This window comes from Hyperolius riggenbachi, chromosome 7 (genome assembly GCF_040937935.1).
Source record: "Hyperolius riggenbachi isolate aHypRig1 chromosome 7, aHypRig1.pri, whole genome shotgun sequence".
NCBI classification, from domain to species: Eukaryota; Metazoa; Chordata; class Amphibia; order Anura; family Hyperoliidae; genus Hyperolius; species Hyperolius riggenbachi.
The window spans coordinates 276,976,512-276,999,919 of NC_090652.1; the positions used below are offsets into that span (position 1 = coordinate 276,976,512).

General features: G+C 43.9%; 1 protein-coding gene across 1 annotated transcript in view; it reads right to left on the reverse strand.

Moving 5' to 3' along the window:
- Positions 1-15,403, reverse strand: part of TNFAIP6 (TNF alpha induced protein 6) — a 65,670-nt gene extending 50,267 nt beyond the window's left edge. Inside the window, exon 1 of the mRNA XM_068247073.1 lies at positions 15,195-15,403. Within this exon, the coding sequence (XP_068103174.1) occupies positions 15,195-15,294 (100 nt within the window). The 5' untranslated portion in view covers positions 15,295-15,403. The remainder of the gene's footprint in view (positions 1-15,194) is intronic.
- Positions 15,404-23,408: the final 8,005 nt, after the last annotated feature.

The following is a 23,408-nucleotide window of genomic DNA, read 5'->3' on the forward strand; positions in this document are numbered from 1 at the left end:
TGAATTACTGGCACTAGACACACCATGGAGCACCTTCATTCATTCTTTGTTATCTCTTAGCGTCATGTGACATGGGTGACAATGACAAGTTGCACGCCGGAAGAAGGAAGTGTGCGGTATTGAGTCGGGGAACGCGTCCCATTGGACACGTGCAAGGCTGTGTGATACGCATACAAGTGGCGGGCAGCTGGGTAATTAACCCCCTGTCTCCCAGAGGCACACCTGAGCCTATTAAGCCTCATTACAATCACAAATTAAGCTAGTTATGTACTCGTGAGCCCATCACTAGTTGCACTCTCTGGTAAAAACGTACTGAAGACTTAGCTGCTTGTCGCTGTGACTTAGTCGCTGCTACTAAACTCATGAAACGCATTTACAAGGATCTGAATCATGTGGAGCTGGAAAACGTTCAGGATACTCCCAGACTGAATCAGACAGAGTTCAGCTGAGTTTTGCTTGTTAAGTGATAGAAAAGTCTATTTTTGTCTATTTTTCGAAATCCAAAATGTACTGTATTTGCATCATACAAAGGGACGGAGGAAGAACAATTGGGAACTTGTTCTAACGCATGAACGTGGTATGAAACTCAGTATCTCTGAGGAAAGATTTGACAATGGACAAACACTGACTAAATAACTTATAAATGAATATTTGAAAAAAAAAATATAATCCATTTATTAATGATGTTATTTTGATTGCAGTTTCTCTTTAAATAGAATCAGTATCTCTTATTACACTACCGTAATTGTGAAACACCTTTCCTAGGAGTTTATATAATCAGGTTAGACCTCGGGGCTGGTCTTATATGATTCTGATGCCCTAAGCCCAGTGTCCCAGCCCTTCATTACTGATCGGCCTATTAAGGGCCTACTAGGGCCTGGCCCCACAGAGGTTTTCAAATAACACTGCTAGTATTGTGCAGCATTACATAGTGGTAGAGAGAGGACACATAGGGATACATGGAGAAATGAAAAAGTTTTAAAATACTTGCAAAATCAATAGAAGCCATTATGAGGTACTTTAAAAATGCCTGTTTATAAATTAGACCTAATAGTGCAAACACTTGAAAAAGACGCCCGTTTAAAATAGTGCCGGATAGCGGTAGTAGAATATAGGTAAATTCCCCCCTTATCCTACTACTTTATTCATAGTGGTAGTATTATATGTGTAAATTTACTGATATTCTACTACATCCATCCAGTAAAATATCAGTAATATTTACCAATATTTCACTATGGCCTAGCCTCTCCCTACTCTCACACAGAACCCTTCCCTGGTAGCACCTAACCTTAAACACTCCCCAGTGGGTACCTAGCCGTGGGAAACCAACCTTATTCCCCCTGGTCGGCAACTAACTGTTAATTCCCCTAGTGAACAAATAACCTCAATCCCCCCCCCCCTCCCCGTGGTAAACTGGCCTTAACCCCCACATGCCTTACCTAAACCCCTTACCACCATGGGCCCCTAACCTTAACACCGGCGTTAAAATGAAACCTATTTTAAAGGATGCCCACTATAATAGCGGGAGTCGGGCCGCCCTCTATGCAAACTGCGGCTCCAAATAGCGGGCGCTTCCACTGCTGGTGGTCGGTGCTGTAAGCTTGCCTGTGAAGTTTGCTGGAAGACTTTTTCTTCACCTTTTGGTCAATAATGATCTCAAGCTCTGAGAAAGATCATTGCCAGGAAATGTTCCACACTTTCAGAATGTCCACTCCCAGATTTAGTCAAGATTCATTTCAACTTTCTCACCAGTCGCCAGCTTTTCCCAGTGCTCCACTTGTTATTATAAGCTGGGCAAAGGTCACAATAGGAGCCTGTGTATTTATTTACAGTGTAAACTGCCAAATATTTTTCCAGGAAAGAGGGTGTTACGTAGCAGCATATTGTGTTATCTCTATCTCCCTGCGGGGGCCGTACAGGCGGTCCTTGGAGCAGAACTGCTGCGGTGCTGACGCAACTGTTGTCTTTGTGTAGAAAGCCCTCTTTTGGTGTTAAAACTACAGTGGAGTCTCAATGTAAAGCACTCCAATATAATTTGCCAATATTGTGGTTGATGCACAAAAGTGTGGTAATATTGCTATGCCTGTGCACAGACACCACACAGCTATATTACCGTTACTATTGTCAGCGTGTACTGAGAGGTACGATATTAGCTCAACCCGCAGTACTCGAGTAGCACGAGCATTGCTATGGTAACACTCGTTAGAAGGTCTGTGGGTCGCTCAGGGTGCCAGTTTCCAAAGGTGCTGGTGCACATTTCACCTCCTAAGTTTTTTGTTCTGCCCCTCACTTGTACCTGACAGCCAGGTCCACCGCTGTGCATGGTAGTGTGCGTGGCTGTGCAGAGGTACCAGAAAGTGATGCTCATGACTCGGGAGGACTGGAACTGGAGGAGGGGGCCCCCACTCTGTCACAACCTTATATAAATTATCGTGTGCCCCGCTGCCCAGCCATTCTTATCTTTCCTTCCCATGCTTCCAGGGCTGGGCTGAGGCAGAGGCCAGAGAGGCTCCAGCCTCAGGGCGCAGTGTAGGAGGGGACGCAAATTCACTCAGCTATCATTCCCCTATTGTGTTGGAAGCAGAGAGATAAGAAAAGGGGATACTCGGCAGAGTAGACATTAAGGTGTTGGAGGCCCTGGGGAGCCTCTTAGTCTAATAGCAATCAGTGTGTGACGGATGAGGTGGGAGGGATGGAGGGGTGCACTATGGTGTCTCGGCCTTGGGTGCTGGAGGACCGTGTTCCGGCTCTGCGTGCTTCACATGATGTTGTTGGACTACCATAGTTGCAGGCTGATTGTGTGTGTGTGTGTACGGGAGGGTGGAGGGCATCGGGGGGTGATGAGTGCTTAAGGCAATGTGCCCTGTTATAAAGCAATGTAAAGGAAGATAAGAGGGGGGAATTGTGGGGTTGGATGAGGGGTGCACAAAAGGATTACTTTACTCACAGTAGTAATGGTAATATTGCTGTGTGCTATCTGTGCACGGCAATATTACTGCGCTTCTGTGCACCAACCCCATTGTCACTTCTTAGGGTATGTTCACTAATCTGCAGTAAAAGTCACATGCACAATGAGGGGAGGGTAATGCATTGCATGTAATGTATAACTGTACAAAGTCAGAGATATCTCCTTCTGATCTCTATTCTTTACTACCAAGTTCTCCATTATCAAAGTGATGAGTAAGGCGAGGGTTATGCTTGAGTAATTTGTGATTTTCCAAAATCACATTCACAGCACTTTTAATGTATGTTGATGGCGACCGAATCTTTATGTGTTTCTGTGAGATTTGCATTTGGTCGATTTTTCTGTGTTCTGAATTCTCTCTGCAGGTCTGCATTTTTGTGTGGCTGCAACTGATGTTTCAATGCACGTTAATGGCAATGTTGAAAAATCAAACATTTTTTGCAACAAATGCTGTGTGAGTTGGAAATGAATTAGATGCAAATTATCTTCATTGCTATGCATGGCAAAAATTGCAAACCCAAAACTGGCATACAAAAATTGCAAAAAATGCACACAAAAGTTACTACAAAAAAAGACCTGAAAAATCGCAAATGCAAAGAGAAATAAAGAATAAAAAAAAGCAGAGAACAGACGTGATGCAAAGATTCCTTTTCCACTAGGCACTCTGCGATGTGAAAGTCGGAGAGCAACACGCTTTCCCCCTGTTTTTGGGTAATTACAGGAGTATTGTGGTTAACACTTTAATCACTCTGCCCCTTTTCCACTGCTTTCCAGCGTGCATTGTGATTTTTACCTATAGTGCATCCAGAAAGTATTCACAGCGCATCACTTTGTCTGGTTGTCTGCTTTTCATGCAATACCATGGCTGGGAGCGTTCTGGGTAATCTCAGTGCAAGTGTGCTTGCACAGAACACTCCCAGCTGTGGGAGCACGATGGAGGAGGCGCGCTACCAAGAACAATGCATGCGCCGTGCCCCGCCACCCAGCTGGAGTGTGAGGACTTCACAGGAGCACAATGGATCAGACCAGAAGGGTATCGAGGGAGCTGATGGACTACAGGGAGCTGGAAGGAACCCCAGGTAAAAATCATTTTCTCCCATTTGTCTCAGGTTTACTTTACTCACTAATTGACTAAGATAACTCCTGGATGAGCCTCCCGCCACCTCTCACCCCATTAATGGGCAGCCAGAAAGACAGATATGGACAGACACAGTGGCGGACAAAGGCAACGATGGGCCCCTGTGCATAATAAATTAAGCAGGCCCCATATGATCATAACAGATCATGGTTGGATCCAAGCAATGCCGATAAGATAAAAGTACATGAACCCAGGTCACATTCTGTAGGCACTGTATCAGGGTAGCACACATTTTAAATTTGTATCTGACTGGGGCTCAAGTTATTGTCACTGTTTCTCTTGAGTTTCAGAGAGAAATACACGGAGAAAAGCCTAGAGGATAATCAGGCTGGAGCAATTGCATGGGCCCTAGAGGACATAGGGCCCCTGTTCGGCTGCACGGCCTGCATGGGCCTATGTCCGCCTCTGGACAGACACAGACTGCAGCTCATGTGTGCTACTGTTTGCAAGGCCCCAGATTCACTTGGGCCCCATACAGCAGTACCCCCTGTGATGTCCTGAAGGCGGCCCTGCTTGAGATTTGGCAAATGTATTAAAAAAATTAACAAAAATTTGAAATCAAATGTGCATAAGTATTCGCAGCTTTTGCTCAATACTTTGTCAATGCACCTTTAGCAACTGCCTTAAAGAGACTCCGTAACAAAAATTGCATCCTGTTTTTTATCATCCTACAAGTTCCAAAAGCTATTCTAATGTGTTCTGGCTAACTGCAGCACTTTATACTATCACTGTCTCTGTAATAAATCAACTTATCTCTCTCTTGTCAGACTTGTCAGGCGTCTATCAAAAAAGGGCGCCTGGAAAAAAGGGCGCGGGGTATAGCCGAAATTTTAAGTTTTAATGCAAAACCATATTTATCTTTTAAGGGGTTGTAAACGAAAATTTAGTGCTAAATAGGTTAAATAAACGGAAATGAAATGGCAAAATACCGTCTATAACAACAAACGAATTCTGAAAAGAAACGTCAAATAGCGTCTATAACAAAAACGATATTTACACTTGTATTAAGCATAGCAATGCAATGGTAGGTTTTACAGATATTTTACTGTAATTATACCTAACTGTAGGCTCACACAGATCTCTCCCTATCCCTATCCCTAACCCCTAGACCCCTCTTTGTTTAAATATATATAATTTAATAAATTGTATATATTACATATATTGTGCTGTAACTATACCTAACCTTACTCTCACACAGTGCCCTCCCTGTACCTATCCCTAACCCCTAGACCCCCCTGGTGGTGCCTAACCCTAAGAACCCACTGGTGGTGCCTAACCCTAAGACCCCCCTGGTGGTGCCTAACCCTAAGAACCCCCTGGTGGTGCCTAACCCTAAGAACCCCCTGGTGGTGCCTAACCCTAAGACCCCCCTGGTGGTGCCTAACCCTAAGACCCCCCTGTTGGTGCCTAACCCTAAGACCCCCCTGGTGGTGCCTAACCCTAAGACCCCCCTGGTTGTGCCTAACCCTAAGACCCCCCTGGTGGTGCCTAACCCTAAGACCCCCCTGATTGTGTATATTATACTGTAACTATACCTAACCCTCCCTGTACCTATCCCTAACCCCTAGACCCCCCTGGTAATGCCTAAACCTAACCATCCCCACCGCACAAACACCCTAAACACATATAAACAATAATATATTTAATCCTTAAAATTCTTCTCTACAAATAACATGAATAAAATAATTTATATATTTGTAATAGAATAAATAGCCTTAAAATAGCCATAAAATCACGTATACATTAATATTATAAATAGAGAAAAGTATATATAAATATATACAATACAATAGATAGCCTTACAAGCATTAGAAATCTTAAAATAACAGTAACATTAAAAGCGATATTTTAGTAACTATAATCAACACATTATAAGTGTGAAAACAAACTTAAAATAACAGTAATATTAAAAGCGATATTTTAGTAACTATAATCAACGCATTATCAGTGTAAAAACAAAGTTAATACCAAAAGCAATGTATTTCTAATACAATAAGGTTGAAAACGGTATTTACGCATTATACATATGAAAACTAATTTTTAAATGATGAAAGAAGTGTAAACGAAAATTTAGTTGTTATACCTTTGTAAGCGAAATTTTTAAACTAAATAATAAGTAAGAACTGATATAAGCGAAATTTAAAAACGAAAAAATAAGTATAACACAAACTCAAAACGAACTTGTAAACGATATTTGTTATAAACCTTATTCTGTAAACGAAAACTTTTGTTAACACGATCCCTTTAACCGCTATTTCTCGGGCGCCCTTTTTTCCTGTCGGGCGCCGAATAGCCGATATTTTGCATTGCATTCTATGGCGGCGCCCTTTTTGTCCACTTTCCCTGTGCGCCCTTTTTTACTAGCCCGACTTGTCAGCCTGTGTCTGGAAGGCTGCCAAGTTCTTCAGTGTTGTGGTTCTGCTATGAACTTCCCCTTCCAGGCCCCTCTATGCACACTGCCTGTGTGTTATTTAGATTAGAGCAGCTTCTCTCTTCTCTCTTATCTTTTACAAGCTGGATAAATTGTCCTCTGAGCTGGCTGGGCTTTCACATACTGAAGAATTACAGACAATGGCAAAGCTGTTTGCAGGAAGAAACGAGCAGCCTGAAACTTCAGTGCATGAGAGATGCAGGGGGAAAGAAACACACAAATGATCTCTTGAGATTCAAAAGGAAGGCTGTATACAGCCTGCTTGTGTATGGATGTATTTTCTATGTGTGGACATACTGTACATCAACCTACTTCCTGTTTTGGTGGCCATTTTGTTTGTTTATAAACAAACTTTTTAAAACTGTTTTTAACCACTTTTAATGCGGCGGGGAGCGGCAAAATTGTGTCAGAGGGTAATAGGAGATGTCCCCTAACGCCTAGGTTCTCAACGTGTGGTACGCGTACCCCAGGGGGTACTTCTGATGGTTCCAGGGGGTACTCAGGCTTGATATACTTAACCAAGAATAACAAATTTATAGTTTTAGAAAATGATAACTCTTATTTAAACAACACCGAATTAGTATTTCAGCTAATTAAAATCAATAGTAAATGCTTGGGAATTGTTAAGACTTTGTTTAGAATTAGAATTTAGAATTGTTTACTACTATTAAATAAATATTTGTCAATGGGGTACTTGTGATAATGTTTACTATGCTAGGGGGTAATTGGTGAATACAGGGTTTTAAAAGGGGTACATACCAATAAAATGTTGAGAAACACTGCCCTAACGCACTGGTATGTTTACTTTTGTGTGATTTTAACAATACAGATTCTCTTTAAGTCTTTTTGAATATGATGCCACAAGTTTGGCACACCTATCCTTGGCCAGTTTTGCCCATTCTTCTTTGCAGCACCTCTCAAGCTCCATCAGGTTGGATGGGAAGCGTCAATGTACAGTCATTTTAAGATCTTTCCAGAAATCTTCAATCTGATTCAAGTCTGGGCTTTAGCTGGGCCACTCCGGTACTTTCGAGTTGTCCTGAAGCCACTCCTTTGATATCTTGGCTTGGGGACCCTGTCCTGCTGAAAAATGTACCGTCACTCCAATGCTTTGGAGCAGGTTTTCATACAGGATGTCTCTGTACATTGCGGCATTCATCTTTCCCTTTATCCTGACTAGTCTCCCCATTCCTGCCATTAAGAAATATCCCCACAGCATGATGCTGCCACCATCATGCTTTACTGTAGGGATGGTATTGGCCTGGTGATAAATAGTAACTGATTTTCTCCAAACGTGATGCTTGACATTCACACCAAACAGTTCAATCTTTGTCTCATCAGACCAGAGAATTTTGTTTCTGATTGGCCTGAGAGTCCTTCATTTGCCTTTTACTAAGGAGTGGCTTCCGTCTTGCCACTCTACCATACAGGCCTGATGGGTGGATTGCTACAGTGATGGTTGATCTTCTGGAACATACTCCTCTCTCTACAGAGGACCTCTGGACCACTATTGGTCACCTCCCTGACTAAGACCCATCTCCCCTCCTGATCACTCAGTTTAGATGGACTCTAGGAAGAGGCCTGGTGATTTTGAACTTCTTTCCCTCAAGGATGATGGAGGCCACTGTGCTCATTGAGAACTTCAAAGCAACAGAAATTTTTCTGTAACCTTCCCCAGATTTGTGCCTCGACAATCCTGTTTCGGAGGTCTACAGACAATGCCTTTGACTTACTTGGTTGCTTGGTTTGTGCTCTGACATGAACTGTCAACTGTGGGACCACATATAGACAGGTGTGTGCCTTTCCAAATCATGTCCAATCAACTGAATTTATCACAGGTGGACTCCAATTAAGCTCCAGAAACATCTCAAGGATTATCAGGGGCAGTGGCATAGCTAAGGAGCTATGGGCCTCAGTGCAAGTTTTACATTGGGGTCCCCCCAAGCACTCTACACATAGCAATTGATACGGTGCACCAAAACCTGCCAAGGGCAACCACAGTGTCAGAGATGCAAGAAGGGGATGGGGAACAGTTTGTTAATAATTACTACTATTCCAAGCATCTACAGAAGTGATTATTACCAGCACAGGACCAGTAGAGAGCTAATACTGCATTCGAGGGAGGGCCTCTTGGGGCCCCTCTGGCCCAAGGGCCCCAATGCAGTTGCAACCTTTGCAACTCCTATTGCGACGCCACTGATCAGTGGAAACAGGATGCACCTGAGCTCAATTTTGAGCTTCATGGCAAAGGTTGTGAATACTTACGGTAAGTACATGTGCTTTCTCAATGTTTTTATTTTTTAATAAAATTGCAAAAATTTCACGTCTGTATGGGCTACTGTACATAGAATTCAGAGGGAAAAAATCAATTTAATACATTTTGGAATAATGCTGTAACATAAGTGCAGTAGCACAGCCTGCTGCAGGTTTCATGCGATTGTGCTTAGATCTAGTATATGGGAGCATGCAAAAATCTCATAGCAAGTGCAGTACTATGCGATTTATGTGGAATTTCCCTATGCTGCATGAAGCCCCGCCCCTCGTCTCCCAAAAATTGCAATTGCTCTGCACATAAGGACAATCACATGAAAAATCGTGATCAGAAATGCAGGGCAATTGCAAATGCAATTTGCAGTGTAAAAGGACTCTGAGGTCGCATTCACAGTGGGACGTTGCAGTTTATTGCGAAAGTCGCAACGTGTCTGCGTTAATAGGTAACGCACTGCACGCAGTGAGTCACCACAACGCAATATTTTTTAACGCGACTGTAACATTGCACTGTGAACGGCAGATAGGATTAGCATTGCAGTGCGGTAAGCTGCGTTATAAGACTTTATAACACGCGACCATAACGTCTCACTGTGAATGCGACCTTTCACTTTTTTGGGTACTTTTAGAAATAGGATGGGACAAAATATGACATTTATCATCACAAAGTTGGAAAATTACAGATTCTCAGCTTTACAAATAAACCCCCAAATCATGTATGAATGTGAAGCTCAGATAAAAGCAGACCTGAACTCAGAGCTTCCTCTCTGCTCTAAAACATAGTTACAGCCGATATAAATGCTGCAATAAATCTGCAGTGTGTCCACTTCCTGCTTTCATGGGAGCAGACATATTGTCGTCATCCTGAGTTTACAAATTGGCTGCTCTGCCATAGCAGAGGGGGTTCCTGAGCGGACACAGCTGAGATATCAAATTACAGTTGTGATTAGTCACAGATGAGGGGGGATTAGACAGGCTAAACTCTCTACATACATACAGGGTGCATTTCTCTGTTTTTTTCCTTCTGTTCTGTGCAAGAGTTCAGCTGCACAATAAAAACTAAATGTTGCAGTAAGCACTCAGAGTCAAAGCATCCTATAGATCCATACAAATGATCTCCAGTGGAGTCTTGCACAAACAAAACCATTCAAAAAACAAAAACTGTACCTTTAAACTGCTTCCATTTGAAGATTCAAACGGGGAAGAAAAATACACAAAAAAAAAAGTAAATTGTACAGTAGTTGTTTCTTGAAATATACTTTTAGTTCCCAGACTGCAGTGCTAACTAGTAATTCACATCAAAGCGTAAGACCTTGACAGCTACGAAGGACTGGAGCGAAAATGGAATGTAAGCAAAGCGAATGTACAGGAATGACATAAATATGGTCTCTAAAATTATATCCACTTCTGTAGATGACGACCTGTGACTCGTACAGTACAGCGTGTTCAAGCAGGTCTTGCCTTTCCTCGGGACCTAAAGTGGACCTGAACTCTTGCACAAGTCATAAGAAAAACATAGAGAAATGTACCCTGTATGTATTTAGAGAGTTTAGCCTGTCTATTCCCCCCTCATCTGTCACTAATTACAAGTTGTAATTCTATTTCTCAGCTGTGTCAAGCAGTTAAAATCGGATAAAACTGACAGGTTTTGCTCTAGTCCACTTCCTCATGGGAGATTATCAGGTTTTTTTTTTAAAGCATTTCCTGAACAGCCATTGCTAAGTTTAACTGCTAAAATAGTAAGATACCAGCCCACTTCCCTATTTGCTTGCACACTATTTTGGCAGTTAGACTTAGCAACTGCCATTCAAGGAATGCTTTTGAAAACAAAGGAATCCTGAGAATCCCCCATGAGGAGATAGACCAGTCCAAAACCTGTCGGTTCTGGCAGATTTTCCAGCTTACTGTTTTCGCTGGAGTAGACCTTTAACAGCTAGTCAGCCATCGGGCAACTGTCAGAAGCGATGAGACAGATCACGATATTGCTCAATATCTGGGATAGGGAATTGGTATAAACAACAAAAAATAGGTTTGGCTGCAAAATCCTTACTGAACAATGGAAAGTTTTCTGCTTCCAACCAAGCATTGTTATCAGTGTGTGGATGGTGTCTTAGCTCTTTCTAATGCTGCCCCCCCCCCCCCCCCCCCCAAGGAAACAACGTATATTAAAAGTTCAGTGCTATTTTTCTGTAGCTCAAAATCTCTGCTGCATGGCTGCAAGTAAAGGCAGCTTAAAGAGGCACAGTAACCCAGGATTGATTGAACTTCATCCCAATCAGTAGCTGATACCCCCTTTCCAATGAGAAATCTGTCTGGCTAATATTGTAGTTAAACCCCTCCCACAGTGTGATGTCATGACCATGGTCCTGACAATTTGCTCTCTGTGAACCTAGTTGTCTTGTGGGAAGTAAAGTCTGTTTCCAACTGCCAAGCAAGCAGTATCTCCCTCTGTGCATAGAAGTCTCAGCAAACAAACATTCCGTACAGATCACCTGGCAGGACTAAAGATGTCTCCACCAGTGATACATTTCAGAATGTGAATCAGGGAGAGGAAAGATTTTACAACGGGCAAACACTGACTAAATGATTTATAAATTAATATTGTAAACAGTAAGCAATGTTATTCATTACATTAATTTCACTACAGTTCCTCTTTAACTATTTTGAATCCTCTCCTTTGCTCTAAAGCTTCGCGCACACATTGGACTGAAGTCTTTGGAAGCGTTGGTTCAACAACGGATCGTCCAACTATTTGAAGCAAACGTGTAAACCAACAATCTGAAACAGTTACGACCAGCGGGAATCAGGGCCGGGCCGGCCGAGGCAGAGGTGAGAGAGGCTCCAGCCTCAGGGTGCAGTGTAGGAGGCGGCACACAGCTATCATTCCCCTATTATGTTTGAAGCAGAGAGAAATACGAAAAGGGCATACATGGCAGTGACTGCAGCCAGCTAACTAGAGATTAAAGAGAACCTGAGGAGGGGTTCTGAGAATAAAATCCCCATACAGAGGTTGGGTTTGTCTATAGAGCCCAGCCTCTGTTGCTATATAGTTCGCCCCTAAGCCCACCCTGCGCTCTGCAATACCCCCCTAAACACAGCCGCACTGGCGACACGCAGCGTGTCGCAGCGCGCTGTGTTTTCCTCTCTCCTGTCAGTCTCGCCGCTCCCCCGCCTCCTAAATCGCTCCGGTCCCGCCCGCGTCTCTTCCCTCGCCGCTGATTGGACGGAAGGGACGCGGGCGGGACCGGAGCGATGCAGGAGGCGGGGGGAGCGGCGAGAGTGACAGGAGTGAGGTAAACACAGCGCGCATAGCGCGGCTGTGATTTATGGGGTATTGTAGAGTGCAGGGGGCGATTAGGAGCTATCTATATAGCAACAGAGGCTGGGCTCTATAGACAGACCCAGCCTCTGTATGGGGATTTTATTCACAGAACCCCTCCTTGGGTTCTCTTTAAGGTGTTAGGGGCCCTGGGGTGCCTCTTAGGCCTCGGGTGCTGGAGGACCTTGTTCCAGCTCTGGCGTGAATTCTCGGTAAAAGCAACCAATCCATCCTGCCAGATCCATTCTCCCTATGATCGTTCGTTTGGGAGAGTGTTTACCAACATCGTTTGTTAATGAACAAAAAGTGCATGTGCTACAAAGAATAAGTTTGTATTAAAATGTGCGTTTTTTCCCTTGATCTCCATACTATTGTTTCCTGAAAATGTGATTGTACATTTTTCAACAATCTATCGTCACTTCCGTCTGCAGAAAAACTGTCACTTCCTACTATATACAATTACTACTTCATACGATCGCAACTTCCTGCTTATCTGCACATTCTCCATGCGTCTTTACCGTGTGTGTGCGCTCGTGCGTTCCTGCAGACTCTTCAAGCCTGCCTTTGTTGCGTTTGTATGATCGTTTGCATATATTGTGATCGGGCGATAGTCTCATTTGTCATCATTTCCATCAGTACATATATAAGGCTATCGTTACATTCTGAATGACCTTGTCATTAGAGTTTGTTTAAAATCGTTTGTATTCTTGACTGAGTATAAAATCGTTTACCATGTCAGTGTGGTTTCAAACAATCGTTATCTAATGTGTGTACGAACCTTAAAGGGAACCTGAAGTGAGAGGGATATGAAGGCTGACATATTTATTTAATGTAAAACAATACCAGTTGCCTGGCTTTCCTGCTGATCCTCTGTCTCTATAGATTGCTTCCATAGACCCTGAACAAGCATGCAGATCAGTTGTTTCTTTTAAAAATCTGACAAGATTAGCTGTATGTTTATTTCAGGTGTGTAACTCAAACACTACTGACCCCAGAGATCAGCAGGACAGCTAGGCAACTGGTATTGTTTAAAAGGAGTTAAATATAACAGCCTTCATATACCTCTTACTTCAGGTTCCCTTTAACTACCTGCCGACCGCTCCACGCCAATTGGCGTGAACGCAGCGGTAGCCCCAGGACTGCTCCACGCCGATTAGCGTGAATGGCCTTCTATGGGGCTATCAGGAGATTGCGCGCACTGATGCTCGCGCATGTCCTTTTCAGTCTCCCAGCGGCGATCGTTGCTCGGAGACTGTTAGACGGCGAAACTACCGTCTAATTAGGCTGTACAGCGCTGCGATCTAAGGCAGCGCTGTATAGGGGACAGCTGTGTGACACGGCTGTCCCCCTGGGGGACGCAGAGGCGATCGGCGGTGATAGGCTGAAGGCAGAGAATGGGAGGGAGGGACCTGGTGAAAAAAAAAAAAGAGTAAATTTAATTAAAAATAAATAAGAAAAATATTTATAAAAAAAATAAATAAATAAACAGCTGGGGATCGATCAGACCCCACCAACAGAGAGCTCTGTTGGTGGGGAGAAAAGGGGGGGAATCACTTGTGTGCTGAGTTGTGCGGCCCTACAGCGTGGCCATAAAGCTGCAATGGCCCAATTGAAGAAAAATGGCCTGTTCTTTAGGGTGTTTAACACCGCAGTCCTCAAGTGGTTAAGATTCCATCTTCCTCCTCCCATTGATTGTCTGTCAGCTTACAAAGTGCTTTTTACAAAATAATTATGTAATCAGCCTCTGCGGACATATCAGAAACAAGCGGTGAAAGGATGAAGAGAAATGTTTAGTAAGGAGGCAATAGTCAAATGTGAGTCTAGAGACGCATGACTATGTCTCCTTTAATAAAGGCTGATAATTGTGCTCAAACAGAAAAAGAGAGGAGACTAAAGCGAAGCATAGTACACACATGCAATTATTATCAGCCATGGAAGATCAGGAAACAAATCCTCGGGTGGCAAATCGGGGACCAATGCTGTGCAAACTCATCGCTAGCCTTCCGGCTAAATATGCATTCTGTAGCTATGGAGAGGAGCAGAGGGATGCCGATAGGCGTAGGTAGAAGTGGGCAATGGGAGCGAAAGTAACATTGCGATTAGGCATACTCGGGCATGGAGGATCATTAAGGATCCAACATGTTGACCATATGCTGTACACACATTACAAAGGCAAATAATCGTCCTCCAAAACTGTCTAAACTTAAAGTGACACTGAAGCAAAAAAAAAAAAAAAAAACTTATGCCATAATGAATTGTATTTGTAGCATGGATAATTAGTAGCAAAGAAAAGAGTCTCATATTTTTATTTTCAGTTATATAGCTTTTTTTTTTTTTTATAACATTGCATCATTCTGTCATATTTGCAATTACAAACCACACTCTGTATTAAACTATGAAACAGAGCAAAGGTAATGACCCTTTGAACTCCCCGTCAGTAAAACCTTATCTGTTTCTTTGATGTATAAGTGCTTTGGAAAACAGGACTGTAGCCAACCCAAGTTGGGTTGAAGCGCTCAGAGAAACTCTTTTGCATAGATAACAAGTGAAATGTCTTAACTCTTCCTGTACTGGAAACAATATGAGACTCTTTTCTTTGCTACTAATGTTCTATTTCTTAGCTGTACTACACATACAATTCATTATATCATAAGTTTATTTTCACCTTAGATTCCCTTTAAATCTAATATGTGTACATCCACCTATAAAGTAATTTGGCCATCCAGATTTAATGTTGTAACAAAAAAAAGAAGAAGTTGTAATAATAATGACTACTAAGTTTCAGCCTGACTTGTACTGTGCTACCTCCATGACTTATAAAACAGTTAAAAAAAAAGCATCAATATGAAGAAGAATCTGAAAGTCGGCATTGCTATGAATGTTGGAACGTTATTTCTTGGACAGATTTTCAGTCTGCTCCTCATAATCTATCATATCTGTTTTCCATGCTAGCTTTGTATGATCTGCTGATACTTGTAGTTCCACCACAACTGGAGGGTCAGCAGGTCCCTCCTAATCCTGTAGGTAATATTCGTTATTGTCCGAAGCATGGCTGAATGAATTAATCACTTACCTAGCCAGATGGAGTTGTGGAGTATCCCGTTCCTGAATCCCCATCCAAAGGCTTCCTCCAAGTGCAGAGCAAACAAAATAAAGAAAATCATTTTTGTCATGTTACAGCAATTTAAGAGGGATTTCTTCCAAGAGAAGCAGCTCTCTCATCTGACGGAGCCCTTGTGGAACATCTGGTCTCCAGATCTTTTAAAACACAATCTCTTTTTCCCCCCCTCTGCCTACTGTGAGTTCAGTGAGCTCGCTCGACTTAAATAGGCAGCTGTAGTATTTCACAATGATGGTGACGTCGGACCGTGTTAGAAGCTAGAGGATGGGGATAATGCGCCCCACCTGTATGACTTGCCCTGCGGTTTCCAGCAGGCACTGTGTGAGGGGAAGGGGGAGCTCCTTCAAAGGTGACTTAATGCTTCAACACCCATCAAGCTTCCCTTCGCTCTGAAGAAACATTGGGGGATATTTATCAAAACCAGGACAAGGAAGACTGGAGGAAAAATGTACAGTGGGTTGCAAAAGTATTCGGCCCCCTTGAACTTTTCCACATTTTGTCACATTACTGCCACAAACATGCATCAATTTTATTGGAATTCCACGTGAAAGACCAATACAAAGTGGTGTACATGTGAGAAGTCTCTACCAGCTTTGCACATCTAGAGACTGAAATCCTTGCCCATTCTTCTTTGCAAAACAGCTCCAGCTTTGTCAGATTAGATGGACAGCGTTTGTAAACAGCAGTTTTCAGATCTTGCCACAGATTCTCGATTGGATTTATATCTGGACTTTGACTGGGCCATTCTAACACATAGATATGTTTTGTTTTAAACCATTCCATTGGTGCCCTGGCTTTATGTTTAGGGCCATTGTCGTGCTGGAAGGTGAACCTCCACCCCAGTCTCAAGTCTTTTGCAGTCTACAAGAGGTTTTCTTCCAAGTTTGCCCTGTATTTGGCTCCACCCATCTTCCCATCAACTCTGACCAGCTTCCCTGTCCCTGCTGAAGAGATGCACCCCCCGAGCATGATGCTGCCACCACCATATTTGACAGTGGGGATGGTGTGTTCAGAGTGATGTGTAGTGTTAGTTTTCCGCCACACATAGCGTTTTGCATTTTGGCCAAAAAGTTCCATTTTGGTCTCATCTGACCAGAGCACCTTCTTCCACAGTTTGCTGTGTACCCCACATGACTTGTGGCAAACTGCAAACGGGACTTCTTATGCTTTCTGTTAACAATGCCTTTCTTCTTGCCACTCTTCCATAAAGGCCAACTTTGTACAGTACATGACTAATAGTTGTCCTATGGACAGAGTCTCCCACCTAAGCTGTAGATCTCTGCAGCTCGTCCAGAGTCACCATGGGGCTCTTGACTGCATTTCTGATCAGTGCTTTCTTTGTTCAGCCTGTGAATTTAGGTGGATGGCCTTGTCTTGGTAGGTTTACAGTTGTGCCATACTCCTTCCATTTCTGAATGATCGCTTGAACAGTGCTCCGTTGGATGTTCAAGGCTTTGGAAATCTTTTTGTAGCCATACGCCTGCTTTAAATTTCTCAATAACTTGATCCCTGACCTGTCTTGTGTGTTCTTTGGACTTCACGGTGTTGTTGCTCCCAATATTCTCTTAGACAACCTCTGAGGACATCACAGAGTAGCTGTATTTGTACTGACATTAGATTACACACAGGTGCACTCTATTTAGTCATGAGCACTCATCAGGCAATGTCTATAGGCAACTGACTGCACTCAGATCAAAGGGGGCCAAATAATTATGCACACACCACTTTACAGTTATTTATTTGCAAAAAATGTTTGGAATCATATATGATTTTCGTTCCACTTCTTATGTGTACACCACTTTGTGTCGGTCTTTCATGTGGAATTCCAATAAAATCGATTCATGTTTGTGGCAATAATATGACAAAATGTGGAAAACTTCAAGGGGGCCGAATACTTTTGCAACCCACTGTAACTTATGTCCAGATCGAAGATTCTGATTGGTGCGTAATTGCTCCTGTTCTGCACCAGATTTCGCTTTCTCTTCTTCACATCTTCCTACTCAAAACAAAGATCGAACCTCCCACTTTTTAAACCACCTTACAGTTCGCTAGGGCAGGGCTTCCTCACCTACTGTTTCTTACAACTGCTCTTTTTGTATTGTAGAACATTATGGTCTTTATTCAATTCAGTTTTTTCTCCTAAGTTTTGACCAAGATGATATTTTTTGCTCATGCAACAAAATGCCATGTAGGCCATGGCAAGCAAGAAAATAATTTTGTCAGTACTTTTGTAAAAGTCCTCCCCCAATTATTGTGTCCCCCTTGTACGTCATGTGTGCTCCTGTGTCTTCCATGTGTCCCCTTCTGTCCCCCATGTGTCCCCTTCTTTCCCCCATGTGTGCATTTCTGAGGACAATACAGGGACAAGTTCGGCGGTTCATAATGGCTTTGAGAATTAGCGGTGTGATTTAGAAGCAGTAACGATTTGCTAAAGAGTAGCTGAACTCTGGTTTGTAGGTGTTGGTAGCCTGGAAAAGTTAGGATAGCAGTAATGGATAGTGGCATAGGTAAGGACATAGGAGAAAGAGAGGGAACACTTTTGCTGGCAGGGGCGTAGGAATAGACCCTGCAGCCCCTGCAGTTGCAGGGGGGCCCCTAGCAAGTCAGGGGCCCGGAGGAGGAAAGGCTGTCACCACCGGCGTACCTACCGGGGATGCGACCCCCTCAGCCGCAGGGGGGCCCGGGGCTGCTCTGGGGCCCGCTCACTGTGCGTGGGGGGAGCGCTGCTCTGGACCCCCCAGCAAGGTGCTCAACTGGCCGCAGCGTCTAATAGACGCTGCGCCAGTTCATTCCCCGCAGCCCCGCTCCACCAGCAGCCTGCATAGTCTCCGGCAGGCAGAGCAGGGCTACGGCAAGATGGCCGCCGAAGAAGCCCTACACTAGAGACTATTTGTGTCTCTAGTACAGGGCTTCGGCAGCCATCTTGCTGTAGCCCTGCACTCTGCCTGTCAGCGCGGGAGATGTGCTGCAGCAGGACTCATGGAGCTGCGAGCCAGATGCCGGGAGAGGAGAAGACTTCTGTCAGGTAAGTGAATTGGTTTTTTTTCACAGGTGCATTTTTTTTTCTAGTGTCTGCTGCCTACATTATGATTTTCTGGTCACTGCTGCCCACATTGTGATTTTCAGGTGTCTGCTGCCCACATTGCGATTTTCTGGTGTCTGCTGCCCACATTATGATTTTCTGGTGTCTGCTGCCCACATTACGATTTTCTGGTCACTGCTGCCCACATTGCGATTTTCTGGTCACTGCTGCCCACATTGCGATTTTCTGGTGTCTGCTGCCCACATTATGATTTTCTGGTGTCTGCTGCCCACATTACGATTTTCTGGTGTCTGCTGCCCACATTACGATTTTCAGGTGTCTGCTGCCCACATTACGATTTTCAGGTGTCTGCTGCCCACATTAGGATTTTCTGGTGTCTGCTGCCCACATTGCGATTTTCTGGTGTCTGCTGCCCACATTGCGATTTTCAGGTGTCTGCTGCCCACATTACGATTTTCAGGTGTCTGCTGCCCACATTGTGATTTTCAGGTGTCTGCTGCCCACATTACGATTTTCTGGTCACTGCTGCCCACATTGCGATTTTCTGGTCACTGCTGCCCACATTGCGATTTTCAGGTGTCTGCTGCCCTCATTACGATTTTCAGGTGTCTGCTGCCCACATTACGATTTTCAGGTGTCTGCTGCCCACATTACGATTTTCAGGTGTCTGCTGCCCACATTGCGATTTTCAGGTGTCTGCTGCCCACATTGCGATTTTCTGGTGTCTGCTGCCCACATTACGATTTTCTGGTGTATGCTGCCCACATTAGGATTTTCTGGTGACTGCTGCCCACATTAGGATTTTCTGGTGACTGCTGCCCACATTGCGATTTTCTGGTGACTGCTGCCCACATTGCGATTTTTCTGGTGACTGCTGCCCACATAAGGATTTTCTGGTGACTGCTGCCCACATTAGGATTTTCTGGTGTCTGCTGCCCACATTACGACATTCTGGTGACTGACTGCTGCCCACATTAGGATTTTCTGGTGACTGCTGCCCACATTACGATATTCTGGTGACTGCTGCCCACATTAGGATTTTCTGGTGACTGATGCCCACATTGCAATTTTCTGGTGACTGCTGCCCACATGGCGATTTTCTGGTGACTGCTGCCCACATTGCGATTTTCTGGTGAACTCTGCCCACATTACGATTTTCTGGCCCACATTACGATTTTCTGGTGAACACTGCCCACGTTACGATTGTCTGGTGAATGCTGTCCACGTTACGATTTTCTGGTGAACGCTGCCCACATTACGATTTTCTGGCCCACATTACGATTTTCTGGTGAACACTGCCCAAGTTACGATTGTCTGGTGAATGCTGTCCATGTTACAATTTTCTGGTGAACTCTGCCCACATTACGATTTTCTGTCCAACATTACGATATTCTGGTGAACGCTGCCCACATTACGATTGTCTGGTGAATGCTGCCCACGTTACAATTTTCTGGTGACTGCTGCTCACGTTACTATTTTCTGGTGACTGGTGCCCACATTACGATTTTCTGGTGAACTCTGCCCACATTATGTTTTTCTAAAGGCCCACATTACGATTTTCTGGTGAACTCTGCCCACATTACGATTTTCTGGCCCACATTACGATTGTCTGGTAAAATGCTGCCCACTTTACAATTAATTTACAGTGAAACGCTGCCCCATTACGATTATTTGGCACCTATGGGGGGGGGCCCCATCCAAATATTCGCAGGGGGGCCCAGTGATTTCTAGTTACGCCCCTGTTTGCTGTAATGCAAAAAGGAGCATGACAGCTCAACTTCATACATTGAAGTGCTGAGTGTGTAGCACTGGAAGGTGCAGGGACACCGATAGCCAATCCAAAGCAAGATCCAGTTCCTCACTCCTTCCATGGAATGAAATAAAATCACTTTATAAGAATATCAATAAAAATTAGCACAAAGCATGGCAGCATGCAAGCTCACGCGTTTCTGACCCTGCCGGGTCCTTAGTCATAGCTAAAATGACATCTCACAGTGAACCTTTATATACACAGTGAACCTCTATATATGTCGCGTAAAGATCCTGGCATGCTGAAACATTCAGTGGCCTAAGGGGAAATCTTGATTCTTGGTCAAGGCAATGAGTCAGCCTAGTATTAGTACCTGACTTTACAATCAGAAGGCTGACCCTCCCTCTTCCAGTCTGCTGTGCAGGGATTCAATAATGGTAATATAAGGACAATATTATATTTTTGTATATTTATGGAATTACTAAAAAATGTATATTTATTTTATCAACTGGAGGGTGACATATTAGGGGAAGTGTGGGTGCTGATTAGCTGCTGACAACTTTTATCTGCATTAACCACCTCCCGACCACCTCACGCCGATGGGAGGTGGAAGCGTGGCAGGCACAGGACCGCCTAACGCTGATTGGTTGCATTGCGGTCCTCATGAGAACGAGCATGGAACGAGTGCTTGTTTGAACATGCCGTCCCTGCAAGGGACACAGGAGGCCACCGCGATCAGCCTGCCAGCTGCAATTGAAGCTGGCAGGCTGAATGTACAGAAAAAAAAAGTAAAATACTGTATACAATGCTGCAGTCCAGCCCAGCGCTGTACAGAGGCCATCCATGTCACTTAACTGTCCCTCTGATGGGCTCACAATCAAATGCCATGCATAGGCTGATGCATGTATAATGTAGCGTATGTATCGCAGTTTAGGGACAATTTAGGGGGGGGGGGGGGGGTAATAATAGAAATATGGATTTAAAAAAAAAAAGAAAAAAAGATAATCTTTCACAAATAAAAAGAATTAAAAAAAAAAATTAAAGATTACAGCTGCAATTAGACACCACCAGAATATATCTCTATTAGGGTAGGGGGAAGAAAATGAGGTAAAATTAATTTGGGTGTCAAGTTGTATGACTGCGCAATAAACCGTTACAGCTGCGCAGTGCTGAATTGTAAAAAATGGCCTGATGGACACTAGGGGGTGTAAACCTGTGGTACTCAAGAGGTTAAAAATCAGCATAAGAGTGTCATCATTTTATTTTAACTTCACTCTTGTATAACCGTCAAGGGATTTGTCCTAAAATAAATATGGGAAGGATCATTTTCATTGACAGCGTCTCCCCTGATGAGTGGTAGAAATAAGTCATTCAGAAATTACTGATATTTCTGTCTGCACCGTGAACACTCATGCCGTTTCCTGCCAAAAATAATAGTTTTACAGCACGTTGCCTGCCAGAGCATGACTATAAAGTCTGCATGTAAGATCACTGCGAACCAGCCATGACGTTTGGGGACCTCATGTTCTCCGCTTATTGTAAATAACTGGGAGGTGGATGCCATCGGGGTATGTCCTCATTGCTTTCCCAGATATAATGATGTGGTCAAGTAAAACAAGACTCAGGCTGGGGGTCTCTTTTTAATCAAAGTGGTATGAAACTCAATACACGGCAATAAAATCAAAAGCCGCTTTTGCAGCACTTGGCGATTGGCTTCAACTGCCGCAATGGTTGAACTTAATGAGGGTGTTCCCACTGCCGCATTGCATGGAGCATTTTTTGAGCAATCCCGAAGCAATGGCATTGAAGGGATGCAGGGGGAAATCATTTTCCTTCATGATTGCTCATGAAATCTCACACAAAAATCTGTTAAACTGCCATTCATGAAGATAGCACCTTAATTGGCCTTTTCTTATTTTTCTTTCCTCTTCCCTACAAATTCACCTTGTTTTCCCCCTGAAGGTATGCAGTGTGGGCCGGTGTAGCCTGGGACACTGGTGCGGGTCATGAGGTGTCCGGGACCTGGAGTTTTTTCTGCCTTGCCTCTGCCTGTGTCCGTTGTCTGTGCAGGTACAGGCCGCGTGGAGTCCACTGCTGCTACCCAGGAGGTCAGGGCTCCACTGAAGTAGGAAGACACCGTGCCAATCGGGACACCTTTGGCCTTGCTGGATGCCGGCTCCAACCATCCACTGGCTGCTGCTGCTCCACCGCAGCAGGGACACCTTTGCCCCTCCATCATGCCAGCTTCTAATCCGGAAGTAAGGGCCACCGCAGCCGGACGCTTCTTTGACAGCCAGATTATCTTGACCAGCCCTGCCGAATGCTCCCTAGGAGTTGGGACCCAACACTACGGAGCCTCCTGTACTGGAACACCTTGGCCAGCACTGCCAGATGCCAGCAATTGGGATCCTCAGCGGCGTTAACCATCACCACAGGTGTTTTTCATGAAGAACTGGGCCATCACTGCTGAACCTTCACCTCCCTCTGTCTCCTTCCCTCTGTGCCTCCTTAGGAATAACAGATGATTGACAAGTGTGACTGGTGGCGCCATAGCATGGCAGCCTTGGCCCTTGGATTTCAGACATTATCCCCCCTCCTTCCAGAACTTGTATGAGCCAAAACCAATTCTGGGTACAACCCCCCCTTTGTACTTGGTAAAATAAATGATTCTGAGTCTGAAAAGCGTTCTGCAACTAGTGGGCCCTGGACCTTAAAAAGCAACTTCAACAAAGGATTGAGCTTCATCCCAGTCAGTAGCTGATACCCCCTTTCCCACAAGAAATCTTTACCTTTTCTCAGATAGATCATCGGAGGACTGTGTGGTTGATATTTTGGTAAAACCCCTCCCACAGCGTGATGTCAGGGCCTTGGTCCCGACAGTTTGCTGTCTGTGAACCTAGTTGGATTGTGGGAAATAACAGCTTTTTCCAACTGCCAAGCAAGCAGTATCTCCCTCTGTGAATAGAACTCTCAGTAAACTAACATTCCATGCAGATCACCTGGAAGAACTAAAGATGTCACCACCTGTGATACATTTCAGAATGTAAATCAGGGAGAGAAAAGTTTTTACAATGGGCAAACACTGACTAAATAATCTATAAATGAATATTGAAAAAATAAGCAATTTTATTCATTATGTTATTTTCACTTCCTCTTTAAAGACTGATGTTACGTCACTTGAAGACATATTTACACTTCACTGAAGCTAACTGGTAACATTACAGGTTACAGGACAAAATATTAGATTGTCTTGTAATTAAGTAATTAATGTGCAAACAACGTAAATTATTATTATTTAATATTTATATGGCGCAGACATCTTCCACAGAGCTGTACATTGTCTTGTCAGTTAACTGTCCCTAGGGGCTCACAA